This window comes from Poeciliopsis prolifica, unplaced genomic scaffold (genome assembly GCF_027474105.1).
Source record: "Poeciliopsis prolifica strain line A6 unplaced genomic scaffold, Auburn_PproV2 SCAFFOLD039, whole genome shotgun sequence".
NCBI lineage: Eukaryota > Metazoa > Chordata > Actinopteri > Cyprinodontiformes > Poeciliidae > Poeciliopsis > Poeciliopsis prolifica.
Window position 1 is genome coordinate 2347043 of NW_026562414.1, and position 15233 is coordinate 2362275.

General features: G+C 36.8%; 1 protein-coding gene across 1 annotated transcript in view; it reads left to right on the forward strand.

Moving 5' to 3' along the window:
• LOC129375257 (disks large-associated protein 2-like) overlaps positions 1-14938 on the forward strand; it is a 90887-nt gene extending 75949 nt beyond the window's left edge. The window contains exons 8-13 of the mRNA XM_055054215.1: positions 285-643; positions 1285-1370; positions 1456-1862; positions 2086-2177; positions 4029-4181; positions 7010-14938. Of these exons, the coding sequence (XP_054910190.1) occupies positions 285-643; positions 1285-1370; positions 1456-1862; positions 2086-2177; positions 4029-4181; positions 7010-7225 (1313 nt within the window). The 3' untranslated portion in view covers positions 7226-14938. The remainder of the gene's footprint in view (positions 1-284; positions 644-1284; positions 1371-1455; positions 1863-2085; positions 2178-4028; positions 4182-7009) is intronic.
• The last annotated feature ends 295 nt before the right edge of the window (positions 14939-15233 follow it).

Consider the following 15233-nt stretch of genomic DNA (forward strand, 5'->3'; position numbering starts at 1 on the left):
TTTCCACAGAATTATCTATTCTTTTCCATAATCCTTCATTGTTCTTCCCCAATGAAAGCTGCTATTTTCCACCTTAATGACACTCACCTTGCTTTAACTGCTAAATCAATGTCTGATATCTCATCATGCAATGAGGTCCCTCTATCACACCATGCGTGATGGTGGTGAACTGCAACATTTGCCTTTGTCAGCTTTGGCCACATTTTTCATTATCACTTTTTTTTTTTACCCTCTACCCTTATTTTGCCTTGCCCCCCTTCTCTCATCCTGCTTTTGCTGTCCAGCGGTTTCATATCCTCCCAGTTACAAGAAGACCCCACCTCCTGTGCCCCCCCGCGCCACCACCAAGCCTCTTATTTCTGTGACAGCCCAGAGCAGTACAGAGTCCACCCAGGATGCCTACCCGGAAGGCAGGCATTCGCGAGGAGGTCTGTGGACCACGGATAGCCTTGGACGCCCTATCTACAGCTCCACGGACAGCCTGGACAGCACCAAGGCAGTCACCATGGCCATGGAATCAGCGGCAGGCCAGAGGCATGCATTGGTGGGAAGTCACACCTCCGTCCAGACATGTGACAAGGCAGTACTGGTATCAAAGGCTGAGGAGTACCTCAAAACCCCACGTTCTTCTATTGGTATACAGGTAACAAGAGATCTAGCAGCCTCAATTTTTGTTCCAGGCACCTTGAAAAGTAAAACTTACAACTGAAGTTTCTCACAAAATATACTGACGTTGTCTGCCATTTTTGGCAGAAAAGCTAACTCAAGTAAATTTTTAACATAATATACCTAAGAATTTATATGCAGTATGTTTTTTTTTTGTATTTTCCCATGTTATAACTGCAGACCTATTGAGATTATCATTGATTAACCAAAAAAAGTAGAACCTAAATGTATGGTTAGGTGGGTTACAATAACTCATTTTCAAAATGTATTTTGCACATAAAAACTTGCAAACTTTGACAGTCATTTTGCATTCAGCCTTCTTTATTCTGATAACCCTAAATAAAATGCAGTGCGATGTATTTGTCTTCGAAGTACACCTGTATGTAATCCATTGCTACAATTGGATCAATAACAAGATGGAGAATGGAACCACTTTTAAAAAACCTGATAATTAGGTTGAAGTTGAGCATGTAAACAAAATGTTACGTGTACAATTGTATATCAATATAATAACATATCAAGTTTCTTAGCTAATGCAAATCCTTGTTAATTAATATGTTTATGTGTATTTGTATTGGAAATGAGGGTCATTTTTACATTGGTGTGTGAATTTCCCAGGTGGAGACTATGACAGACTCTGAGGCTGACAGTAAAGGCCTTCCTCAGTTTCACTCCATAGGGATCCAGGTGGAAGATAGGAAAAGGTATGCGATGCAGGTGAAAGTGTCATTATACTTGTCCTTTTCTGTCTCAAGTTGGTATTTTTAATTTTCTTCTCATCATTGCTAGGCACGGGAGGTTCAAGCGTTCCAACAGTGTGACCACGGCGGTGCAAGCAGACTTGGAGCTGGAAGGCTTTCCCTCCATGGAGGACAAAGGCCTGCAGTTCGGTGGCGCCTTCGGACGCCACTCTGAGCCCAGCACACCAACTCAGTATGGAGCCATCCGAACTGTCCGCACACAGGGTCTTTTTAGCTATCGGGAGGACTACCGGCCTTCCAGTGGGCGCTCCAGCCCCCAGCCTGAACCCTGGTTGGTGGAACCCAGCCTGGAGAGCACCGACTCAGGCCGAGTATCCCCCCTCCGGAGGGATGGGAGCTGGTTCATGCAACTCCTTCACAATGAAACAAAGAGGCTTGAGGAATGGTGCAAAGAGATGGAAGGAGAAGCAGAGGAACATGACCTGTCAGAGGAGAGTGAGTGTCCCTGAGACAGCTGGGGTTTTTGCTCTCTGACGTCAATGTCACATCAGTGGAGCCACCGTATTTATTTGTAATATTAACAGTGATCCTGACAAGAGTTGTGACACACTTTTTTGAGCTGATTTGCTTATTGTGACCGACTGAAAGCCAATTGCTCATCATTCTGTCTTTTGCCAAGCTATTGGTAATAAATCCAAAATTTGTGTGTGTCTTCCAGTCCTAGGAAAAATCCGGAGTGCAGTTGGGAGTGCTCAGCTATTAATGTCTCAAAAGTTTCAGCAGTTTTACTGGCTGTGCCAACAGAATCTGGTGAGCAATTCTCAAATACATTTTATTCTTGTGATATCAATTTTGTTTACAGGAAAAGCAAGGCTTATCTGTGCTTTTTTTTTTTTTTTTGCAGTATTTGCATGTAAATTGGCCTCACCCTCTCTAAACTTTAGGCAGGTAGTTGTCCTGATGTTGCATTTGTGCACCTTTCCAGAAATAGACCGCAAAGATCGATGGTGATGCATTCACTCTGCTGCTATTGACCCACGGTTGACGAAAGGGGAATTCCAATAGGAAACAGCACCTGTGTTGAGGCAATCAATTAATGCACAGAGGCAGCAGATTGAATGGGAACTCAGGGTCTGAATAATGGAGTGCATCACCTTCTCACTGTTGAACCCTCATGACACGTCTGCTCATACTTCATACCTTTTCTGATGCTAACTATCCCCTGAGTCAGCTGATATCAGAATATGAAGTTCAATGTTTCTGCAGATAAGGGAGAAATAGACAGTGAAAGAGAGAGAAACAGACTTACTCAAAAATATAAGACTAATAAAAAAAATTTAATGTATTATTGTGGAGGTGGATGAAGTCTGTTGTCTTAATAACTTGTGTTGCTTTGTGCTTTTTTTCCTTCTTTTGAATAACCCTACTGTTTGGCTCTCCTCAAAGATAATGGGATGATGAATTAGGTCTTACATCGGTGGTGACAAGCCTTAGATTGCCCCAAGCTTTCAGATATCTTTCAGAGAGAAGCAGATGAGTCTGTTTCACTCTTTGAATGGTGGAAGGACTGCAGAGTGTTTATAAAAGGCTCTAAATATTGTTCACTTTTGAGCTGATGAAACACTTCTTGGTTTAAGCTCCCATTGTTTTTGTGTTTTGCTGTTTGAGGCAATGATCACAGGGCTGTCTCTATCTCTGTCTGTCTTTGTGTGCTGCTACTTCAAATTTATACAGTGCAAAATACAGAACTTCAAAACCGGTGATGACATTCAAAAACATAAATCAAAGATCATGCAAATTTTGACTGGGTCATCAGTGAATGATTCCTAGAACATTTAGCATTTGTTTTTTTGCATGTGATTGTGCAGTGAGACGTTTGCTGCCTTTTTTCTGGGTGGAATAATTATTCAGTATTCTTTAAAATCATATTCTGCAAGTTGAAATTTATAGTTAAATTGCTGTAGTCCACTTTTATTCATAATCAATCATAAAGGATCCTACATACATATCTATCTTCAGTTATATTTATATACATATTAAAAAAACTGCAGAAAAAACATAACAAACTATTCATGCTTTCATTAGATCCAGGCTCAATTATTATACCTTTGAAATAGGTTTAGTTGGGATATTCATCCCAAACACATATTGGTTTAATAAATTTTGTTATCCACATGACCTCATCCTTGTTGAAAATGTGTGATTTATGTTTTAAGTGTGGCCCAAAACAAAGTCTATTCAGCTGCATGGTCACATATATTTAAGAGAATATCTGATGACCTAATTTATTGCTACAAAAGAATAAATTCTGACACTAAAATTGCATGACACAGAGAAAGCCAATGTTTAATTTTCAAATATCTCAAATGCTATACAAATCAACACAGAACATGTAAGAGCAATTGTAGTACATTTGTTTTTTCTCTTGCTCATGTTTAAAATATACACACACAAGTGTACTACTAGATGTAGCTAGCAATCAACACTGGTAATATACTGCCACATAGTGGTTGTAATTGGGAAACCAAACTGTAATTGAATGACTGGGAACCCAAGGAATATCTACAAAAGTACTGAGATTGAAACTTTTGCACAATATGGAGAGTTCTTCTCCTTTCTGTTAGTTGTAGAAAAGACGTATTTTATCTGCATGTTTCCTAGGACCCCAGTGCCATGCCTCGACCCACATCTCAGGACCTGGCTGGATTCTGGGACCTTTTGCAGCTTACCATTGATGACGTCACTGCCAAGTTTGATGAGCTGGAGCAGATCAAGAGCAACCAGTGGCAGCTGGTGGAGAGCCCCGAAAAGAAGGTATCATTTCCTTCCGCACGCTCGTAATAATTAGTCTTAATGGACTCTAGATGAACTTGCACAGCTGAAGAGGAAACGGCTCTAACGTTAGCGTTCATTTTTAGGCACTACCCTAGCAGGAGGTCAGAGTATTAACAAGATGGAAGCATCTGTTTTAGTTTAGCGTGCTGATGGTTAAGTTTGCTTTTCCGTTAAAGCAACTATCAACTCCCATGATGTGTATTCATATCCCTTTCACTTTCATTTCATTTGGTCACTTCTGTAAAATATTCATCAAATAATTTGAGACAACACTAAACAAATATCTCATTTTGCACAGAAACACGTGAGTACTTGTCAGGAAAAGAGAAGAACATTTTATCAGTGATCTGCAAGTCTGAAACCTGAGCAATCCACACCCTAGTCACATTGTTATTATGAACACATTTTAATCTGAGAAATTTTATGCTCACAAACAATAGTTGCAGTTTCCTTGATGATCTGAGTGGGAGGGAACGTAGAGATGCATCAAATATAGCTATGGCATTAAATATGTTTTATCTTTGTCCCCCAACTTTGGTCTGTTGATTCCGTTGAAGCCAAGTAATAAATCCAGTTGCCTTATAATCCTGTGGCAAGAAGTGATTCCAACACAGATTTCAGTTGTAAACTATTTTTGCCAAAACACTGTGTGGGAAGTAAGAGTATTCATGCTGTCCCTGGAGGAGTTGCTAATAAACAACATCCATGAGACGTGGTCCCATTGGAATTTTGGAATTGACATCGACTGATTTTCAATTGATTGGAGTTACATTTAGTACATGATCTTACATACATATTGTAGAGCATTCCATTTTAGAAACATGTCTGGCTATAAAGTCTTTTTTTAAACTACTTTGAGAAGCAATGGAAAGGCCAGTTGTCACCTAGTTGTGTTTCACACTTGCAGTATTAGTGAGATTTTTGCCTTTTCAGCATTTATAGCTTAATTACTTTGGGGAGTTGAAGGCCTTGCTTCACATGAATGCATTTGTTTTATTTTTGACAAATCATCAAGAAGCAATTTTTGAAGCCTTGTTAAATTAAAACCTGGTGCTGGCTGAAACTCTGTCTACAACTGAATATGTAGCTCAAAGCAGACAAAACTCTAAGTTTGAGGAAAATATTGTATTTGTTCAACTGTGAATGTAGGCTTTCATTATAGATGACTGGCATTTTTCGAACAAGGTGGAATTACCAATTTGATCAAATTATTACTAGAAGGGAAGAACAAATTTCAACAGATGCAAAACACTGTGATTATTTAAGCTTTCAATTAAAGAACTCTTTACATAACGTACATTAAGGCAAATATATGAAAGTGCTGCTTGCAGATGAGAGACCTACTGCTGCAAGACATCCATTTAATTGGTAATTGCAACTTAAGAAGTAACAAGATCATTTAGGGCACTTGGGTAATTATCTGTATTCTTCACTTTCTGCTATAAACACTCTACTGCCTCCAGCACTTTGCAGGCTCAGTGGAGCTTACCCCTCATAGTGACACAGATGTTCCATGCATAGCCTTACTGGATCAGGGCAGGCCCTGTTTTAACCAACACCAGTTTGCAGTTATAGAACCTCACCCTTGCCCTCAGAAATCTGTCACAATCTTACGAAAATGTTGTGTTCATTTATTCATTATTCAACAGCAATGAATTCATATACAGTGGCAGCATAAGTTCGTCCTGACTGTGTATTTGACAGTGTTTTTAGAGTTACACACAACATATAGTGTGACATCTAATCAGTCAGATTGGCGTGAATTCATGTCACCGACTCAGTGACTCGGAGGCCACTTGGTCACTCCGCAAGAAATATATAAACACAAATTACAGTTTGCAAATTCACACATGGGCAAATGGCTTAAATTTTGGATACATTCTCCTGTGGTCTGATGAAATGAAAGTTGAAATACTTGGCTATGGTGACTGTTGGCATAATATATCTGCAAAAGATATTGTGTGAGGATTTTCCTTCATGAGCGACTCATATACTGCACATCATAGATGGCATCATGAGTAAAGAATGTTATATGAAAGTTTTCTCTGAAAAACTCAAGGCGTCAGTCAGGACAGTAAAGGCTGGACACAAATATGTCTTTCAAATGGAAAATGGCCCAAATCATATACTGCCAAATTAATTACAAAGTGGCTTAGGGACAGAGTCAGTGTTTGGGAGTGATGATCACAATTGCCTGGTCTCAGTCCAGAACGACAGGCAACAAACCTCATTCATTACATCAGTGGGTCAAAGTTCCAATAATGCATTGTGGGAAATATGTGCAATGATACACAAAATGTTTGGCCTAAATCATATAGTTTAAAGCTGAAGTTCACCCCAAGACTACGGACATGTATTTGCAGATCGCTTTGCAAAAAGAAAGATTTTTTGGTAATCCTTGCTGAACGTAAACAGGAAGAGTTTGATCGGATTAAATATTAGCTTGTCAGAAAAAAATTGGATGTTTCTCTATATGCCGTTTCACCTCTCATTCAGTTTCAAGTGTTTATATGATTAATTAAATGTGTGAAAAAGTACATTTTTATCATCCAAGTTATACGCTGCGACAGACTAAAAGGTGTGAAAAATGCTATTAATTCACAAATAGCTCACATAACAGTCATTTTTTATGTCTATTTTTGTAATTTGTATGCTAACGGAGGAAACGTGCACTGTATAAGATGTTGATGAAGAGTAATTCCCATTAAGATGCAAAGATTGCACCACAGAATATAAGCTAATTGTTCCTAATTGGAATAAACATAGACTATTTTCAGGTGTGTAATCAATTCTGTATGTGTCCCAAGGAGCAAAAGTGGCCCCCACCTCTGCCAAAGAGGCCAGCCAGGGGCCGTGGTGGTGTGATGAGGGAGCGCTCGCTTGACCTCCAGGACCGCCAGCGACAGGAAGCCCGCAGACGCCTCATGGCTGCCAAACGAGCAGCTTCTTTCAGACAGAACTCAGCCACGGAGAGGGCGGACAGCATTGAGATCTATATCCCAGAGGCCCAAACGCGGCTTTGAGGTCCACACAATCCTCCTTAGCTCCTGTAGTCTATCTCCATCTAACACCAGCAGGTCGTGGCACAACATCTGCCCTCTGTCTCCTATTTGCTGAATCTTTTTACATGCTGTCCTGGCTGTCCCTGACAAGAAAATACACTAGGCAAAGATTTTGTTACCCCTGTTGCATAGATGACAACAGTGATGAATGATAAAACGTAGCCATCTTAAAGACATAGGAGTCTGATATTTGACCATGTTTTTAAACCCCAGAAATCTGGAAAAATAATATGGCAAACTATTTTTTCAATTTTCATTTGATATTCTTCAGTTAAAAGTCACGCAGTGCCAGCCAAACACAATAAATGCAGAGGTTGTTAATGTCCACAACATCTACCTTTGCCAAGTGTATCTTAAAGATCACAGGGACATTTGCCAATGGCTGAGAATGAGCTAACATAAAGTAAAATAACAGCTGGCCGAATTAAATCAATTTTAAGACTTCTTTTGTATGTTTTGGTTCACCGAAATTGTTGCTGTTCCCAAACTGTGTCAAAGGACAAAAACACTTCTTTTTCCCCATTCAGAGAAACAAAGCTCTACTTTCCCCTGCTTGCAACAATGGTCTGTGGCTAAAATCAATCAATCAATCAAATTTTATTTGTATAGCACATTTCAGCAAGGCATTTCAAAGTGCTTTACATCATAAAACACCCTTTATATTTCCTCTATCACTCAAAGTTACCATATTATTTCTTTGCGGTATTTTTGTTTTGTTTTGTTTTAAACAAGATGAAAACCTGAAGAAGAGTTTGACTTTTTAAAATAACGTGTTCAATTTGCCATGGTTGATGTGGCAAGTACTTCACATTTCCTTTGATTGTTCTTTAATCAGTTGTGCTGCAGCCATTAACCATTGTTGCTGGCTAGGATTTTTTTTTTTTAAATAGCACTAAAGAATCCATCCAAAAATAATTTCCATCCCTGCAATACCACTCAGTCTTGGGACTTTTTTAAAGATGTGTGAATTACTAGCTGCTGTCCACATTTCCACTGCAGAACAAATATGAATTATTAACAGAAAAAAAAAAAAGATTTACACAGCCTGAAAAAGGTTATTTCAACCAATGCATTTTGCACCTTATAATATTCATGTTTGTATTTCCAAGGGAAATGTAGTTTATGACGCTCATGTGATATTGTTGCAGTTGAATTGCAAGAACAGAGATGAAAAATCTACTACAGAATTTCATATATAAATATATATATATATCTATATATAAGTTGTAGAAATTGCACCTTGTTTTCTTTTTTTAATGGCATTACTGCCACTCTTAAGTAAACTTTTATGATTCTAACACTTTTAATTCTATTTACAGTATCTATCATAAGACTAATTTCAGAGTTTATGCTATACATTTACTATTTCTGGTAATAACAGGCATTGGTTGATATGACAGAGCATCTGTCTGGTTATTAAATAATATTTCTTAGATGGAGAGTTTCCATTCTGCACTGCATCTGACTTTCTGTTCTAGTTTGATCTGCTTGTGTAGTTCTAGGGAAAACAGGTGCAAATAACACTTTAACAATATTCAGTTACTATAATAAATGGTGCTGCTTTTTACTCTAAAACTGTTGTCCCTCACCCAGTCCTACATGCATACACACACACACACACACGCATGCACACACACACAAATAATAGTACTTTTTACACTGAGATTTATTGACAAGTGTCCCTGATGGTCGAGTGTGACTTTAGACACAATTAATTTTGCAATGTTGCTGCTTTCAGTGAATTAAATGAGGAGACAGTTGTTTTAATTCAGATTGTTGCCCAGAATAAAGAAAAAGGGAGTTTTATTGAGATGAATAACATTATTATTACTATTATTATTGAGCAGGAGAGAAAACAGGTTTGACATTTCAACAACTTTTAAAATAAAATTAAGGATACATCATGGTTCATGTTTTTATTTTTCCTCACACTTCCAGATCATTCCCACTCATCCGCTTTGCCAGTCCAACCTCGGGTAATTAAAACAAATGCTGATATTGTCACTGTGATCATGTTCGGTCATAGTGTTTCCTGTTTTAATCTTAACACGTTCAGCGGTGGGGAGCAGTCTGCATTCTCTGAATGAGGTGGTGAAAAGTCAAGAGGGATGACGACACTTTTTAATTATAATTTCTACTGGCAACGAGGCTCATCATGAGCCGGACTATTTTACTCCAGGATGAGTGCACTAAATCTGAAACCTTTACCCTATGGCCTTACCAAAACACTAATGAATGTAGAGACGACATTGATGCAAAAAATGTTCCAGGACATCGGCGATTGCGAAAATTTCAAATAAATACAACGGGATGACAGGGTGTACTGATTTAATTTGTTTTTCCATGCAAATTGTTGTATATTTAATTTCCAGTACAAAATAGATAAAAATAACTATATATATTTACTTTTTAATAAGTTGAATTTTGTTAGCCCATAAAATAAGCAACTGGGTATTGAGCCTGAACTCACAAAAAAGTGTAGCATTTTTAGAACATAGAAAATTTAGAATGAATTCACAAAAAATGCCTCAACAAAGTAGATAGATTGAACTTTTTTCAGATATATCATTAACTCTGCTACAGTTCTTTACAGAAGTATGTACAACTCTTCTACTCCTTGGATGGTATATTTTAATAAAATGTAATAAAAATCTGCAAATTGGCACACATTTCTATTCAGCTCTTTTCTTATGAATTCCAATAAAAGGTCTAGTTAAAACCTAAAGTCAACTAAAAATTGTTATCCACAAACAATCCTTCCACAGCTGTATTTATTTGATGGAAATTGGCTGAACTAAATCTATTTAGGGGTTTATCAGAGTAGATAGAAAATTACCACAACATTTTTCGGATGTTTATTTAAAAAAAAAAAATTTAAAGCCACATTCCTTCCTCTTTAAATCAATGTCTTGGTCTATCACACAGATATGTTACTGATCTGTATATAAGGTATAAATATTCTTATTACAAATATTTTTACATTATTTATTTCAGGTTGTGTTAACTACTTTAAAAATCTAATTTAAGCAAAAAAATTTAAAAATAATAAAAAAAACCAAACTTTATCTTGCTATATTTTGTAGATGTGTGCCCACTATAGAATAAAGGGATAACAGGATAAATTTGCTCGATAAGTACAGTGCATTATGGACGTACAATAAACTGTTAAGATGGTAAGGGCTTAGTCTTTACAGGTCGCATTTTTTTTTCAACATTATTGTTTATATTACTTTGCGTAAAATGATTTGTGTTCGGCAGAGTGGTAGAGAGGGAAAAAAACACACAATGCCATTTTTCAATTATTTTGAGCATTATTTGAGATTGGTTGTGTTTCTTATGTTTGAATTAGACACTAAAACAATGTCATGTGAATTTATCACATTATGTTTTTAAAATTTGATCAAGACCTTCAATGAACACATTCGCTTCCCAAAAATGTGAGAACTTATGCAAAAAGGTTTTTCAGATCATAGTGGCCACTCTTACTGTCATCGGAAGCTTTACTTCTTGTTTAGTCTTTCATCTTCATTTCTCCCTGGTTGTCTTCATCAATATCGCAACTCATCTCGTAGGACGCATCTGCTGAAAACACCACAGTTGTTTTCTCTCATTTGAGCAACGGTCGATGGGCTACTTTTACAATCTAACTGCTCTTCCACCTGACTGAAGTCAGACAAAGTCTACTTCCCACAGACTGCAAACTGTGACTCCATCATGTCTACTGCTGCTGATCTGGTGGTCTCTACCGCCAGTGCAGGTTTTAAATGAAATTAAGATTAACTGAGCTTCTCATAGCTTTAAATTCGTGTTTCTGTTTTACTTGCGTAACAGTTGGTCTGAGTCAAATTTGTCATTATCTTTCCTCCTTTGGGACACTGTGTTCTGGTACTTTAAAAGAGGTGGGACTGAGATGCAAAAGTGATAAGGATAATTTGGAAATAAACTCACAACTTCATAGTGTTTTGAGTGAAAAATCATGTCACTTCAGCTACTTTAACAGTTGGACTGAAGTCCTGACACCAGGATGTTCTTAGAAGTTGCAGGGACACTGTTGGAAATAACTACGCATCTACAGTAACACATTGTAAGAGGTATAAGATACACAATTACAATATCAGAAATCACACAAAGTGTTTCTTGTAGTATCTTGCAGGGACGTTATAATATCATGGTGCCATTTTCGTACCATTATCTTTGAGTTGTTATAAATGTTTCCTGTGTTTCTCCTCACCCTCCCAACCATTTTATATGGGGCTTAGAAGTTTGGCAACTATGTACATGACAAATCCTCAGGTGCCTTACAGTTTGATTCTCTTAGGACTGAGCAAATGATTTGGTTTGAGGTTTGTGAAAGGACTGCAAGACCTTTGTACCTTCATAAAGGGCTGGAAACTATATGCTTGGTTGGATCACAGTTAAAAGTGGAACATTTATATTTGCCTGTTTCAGTTATCCTGATTTAGCACAACATAGTCTAGATAAAAGACATCAAAAAAAATAAAAAATTGCAGACGTTTATTCTGGTCACAATTCAATGTATTTGGTTCAGACCTTCTTAGTAAATGTGTTAGTATGATTTAAAAAGCTTTTTGATCCGTATATAAAAACCACTTTAAAAACTAATCAAAGGAAGGTAATGGTTTCAGAATATATTTTTTCATTCATAAGTGTCTTTACTGTCACCTTCTGTTTGCCCATTTTGAAATCTCGGTGCATACTGGAGTTGGAGACTGGACCAGCTGACAAAAGTGCAATAGTATTTTATTACAATGACAGACAGGCTGGCCTGGAGCTATTTACCTCATGGTCGAGTGTTTTAGCGAACGTTATTAGGAGCAGTTATAAGCTCCACGTGAACGCCTTTTCATGCCTGTGTACTATGCAGCAGTGCCTCTGCAGGGTGGCTGAGGTTGCAGGCCTCTGTGCAGATTGAACTTCATACAACAGACCGCTAAAGGCACCATGTACATTGTGATAAATGCATCAGAAGGAAATGGGATACAGTTAAGCTGCCAGTTGGTACTTAGTTTACACTGATATATAAAAAAAAGTTTAACATTTAAATATCTTACAATAATGTTCAAGGACTCACAAGAATAGGTCCTTATAGAGTTGCTACCCATATTTTTTATTCATATCAAAAGCACCACATTTGAGATCATTTAACTGAAGATAAACCTCACAGATGTCTAGGTGCTGAAATAACCATCTTGTATCACATGTTGATTTCATTTTATTCTATGTTAATATTTGACTAATTAGTAAACACCAAAACCATCCAATGCACATAAACTTTAGATCAGCAGTGTAATGGCATTTTCTCAACTACTCAGTAAAATTTCTGCTCATGATTTTGAGGATTTTTGTAAACTCATTCAACTTTCATTATTTCCGACATTGTTGCTCTACAATATTCTTGTTGTCTTCAAAATTCACACAATGACATCAGAACTTGTTTTTTTCAAGCATCAAGCAAATATGAACATTTACTGTGAGGCTCATGTAAAACTCATCTGTATGTATGAGTGTTCCTGCCTTTCAAGCAATAACCCTCATTTAAATGTTACAGGTGTCTTTGTGTTGGTTTCTGAAGTCTGAGGAATATTTGATGATTCCTTAGCTGGTTAAAGAATAGTTTGTCACAATAGGTTGTATGCCTATTTCATTTTATCTGATCAGAAAAGACTTCTGTGAAACACATCGCCTGTGAATTTAGAAAAGCTATTGATTTGTTTAAAAGATGTTTTTATTTTTTCAATTGCTAGCCTACCACATAAATACAAACATATAAAACCAATACTTGGTATTCAACTAGGTGGTAAAAGAGTATCAGTCAAATGGTCGCCTAAACTCATCATCGGGATGAATGTCATATTATGTTTTAGCTTTTAGTGATTTATTTGAGCTATTTTTCTTTTTGATGGTGTATTGATGGTATTACATACATCAATGCCTTTTAAACACAATCGATGGGTGCCTGAGTTTGAATTGGATATTTAATTTAATCCAGAAAGAATTATACATACTTAAGCCCTCATGTGCACACAACACAACGCACAGATGCTATTTGGGTAGATTTTCCATAGTAAGTTGCAGAGAAACCAAAATGTGTTTTGTAGGCATCGATCATCCCAATCACTTACCAAACACTTTGCAGCTGAACATTGCAAATCAGGTCATATGATTGAAATTTGGACACGCATTGGTGTTCTGGCAGGACAGAGATCCAAAACACACGTGAAATTAGTTGGGGAATAAATGGAGCAGATTAAATTAGGTCCCTGAAACGGTCTCAAAGCTATGACCTAAACCATGCTGTGAAATTGTGGACCATGTTTAACCGGCAGGTCCACGGCAGGATAACGAATCCAGAAAAATACTTAAACATTTTCTCATGTTGTTTATGGGTACATGAAAATGGCTGTGGTCAAGATGCAACATGTTAAAAGTTCCTTTGTCAAATATTGGTACCAGTGCATGTATATATTTAAAACTGTATGTATAATTCTGACTGTGAAGAATATAAACAAATATACAATAAATTCAAACCTGTGCACCCAGTTCTTGTTTAACATTACATAATATTTTGTTCTATGGTGGAGAAAGGAACGACTCAAACACATCATCATCACGATGACTGCATGTCAACTTTTGACCAAAGCTCTACAAGTAGGTTAGCTTTTGAAAGGGCTAGCAATTTAGCCAGCTCCAAGTCCTTATGCTAAGCTAGGAGAGGTGCTACTTTAATATTTCCCGCACAAGACATAGTGGTGTCAGAGATCAACACTGAATCGACAAACTATTCTTTTCACCAGGCAGCATTAGGATTAATATCCACAAGTTTGTTTTGTATACTTTATTTTATTATATTTGGGGGTTTTTGTTGCAGCTTCAGTGTCCATCTGCGTAATGGGCCTGCCTAAATGTACAAATCCAGCACTGACTCTGAGGGGCACGAATACTAGTCATATTATAACAGTTCTGCCAGAATTGCACATAATGTAATTTGGATATATTTTGTGTATAAGTATGAAACTGCTAAGGAAAACATATTTTTCAGTGTTTTATGAAGAGATAGACCAGACAGTTTTGTTTGCCTTTGGTGGAGAAATGTGCTGTGGGTTATGGGTAGAAAAAAAAACAAACAAAAAAAAAACTAAAATGACATCAAAACCATCAGATAGTATATACAGGTTTGTGGTTACCTTAATTCTATTTTAAAATTGTTTAATATATCAATAATGAGGACAAACATTATGCCAAATAAGTATTTGTACAGAAATATACATATATAAATATATAATTTAGGCCTAATTTCTTTGAAACTATTTTCTGCTCTTGACCCTGTTTTAGTTGTTTAATGTTTCTTTGTCAACATTTTATAATAGCATGCAGGATAGTAAATGATTGTATTAATTAGTGATTCATTGCTGGTCAGTATTACAGCAGTCTACGGATCAGTTTGTGTTTGCAAGATTACTTTAGGATGACTATTTCATTTCTAGATTTGTTCATCTAAAAATTAAATGTACATTTTTTTTCCAAATGCAAGGTTTTGAAATTGTTCCAACAGTTTTTATGATTTTTTTTTTTTTTGCTTTATGAATGTGACTTACTATATTTTGCTTCCTAAGTACTACCAACCATCTGTTGTAAATAATTATGCAAATTAAACTTTTTGAAGAAAACAATACTGTCACTTTTTTATAGCAGGTAGCAAAACAGAAGTTTGTCAGTGACGCTGCTGTTCCCCAAGATGTCATATGGGCATTTCGCTACAGAAGTGGATGTTTGTTTCTTCTGAGAATATTTATCATACGTAACATATAATTCTTGTGAAAATTATTCAAGCTACTTGATTTTTTTTAGCATTACAAAGCACACAATTGCTAAACTCTACCAACTAGTGTTAGATGGTTTTTCAACATTTTTAATGCTACAGTTTTTCCAACATAAGAGAAAAAGCTCT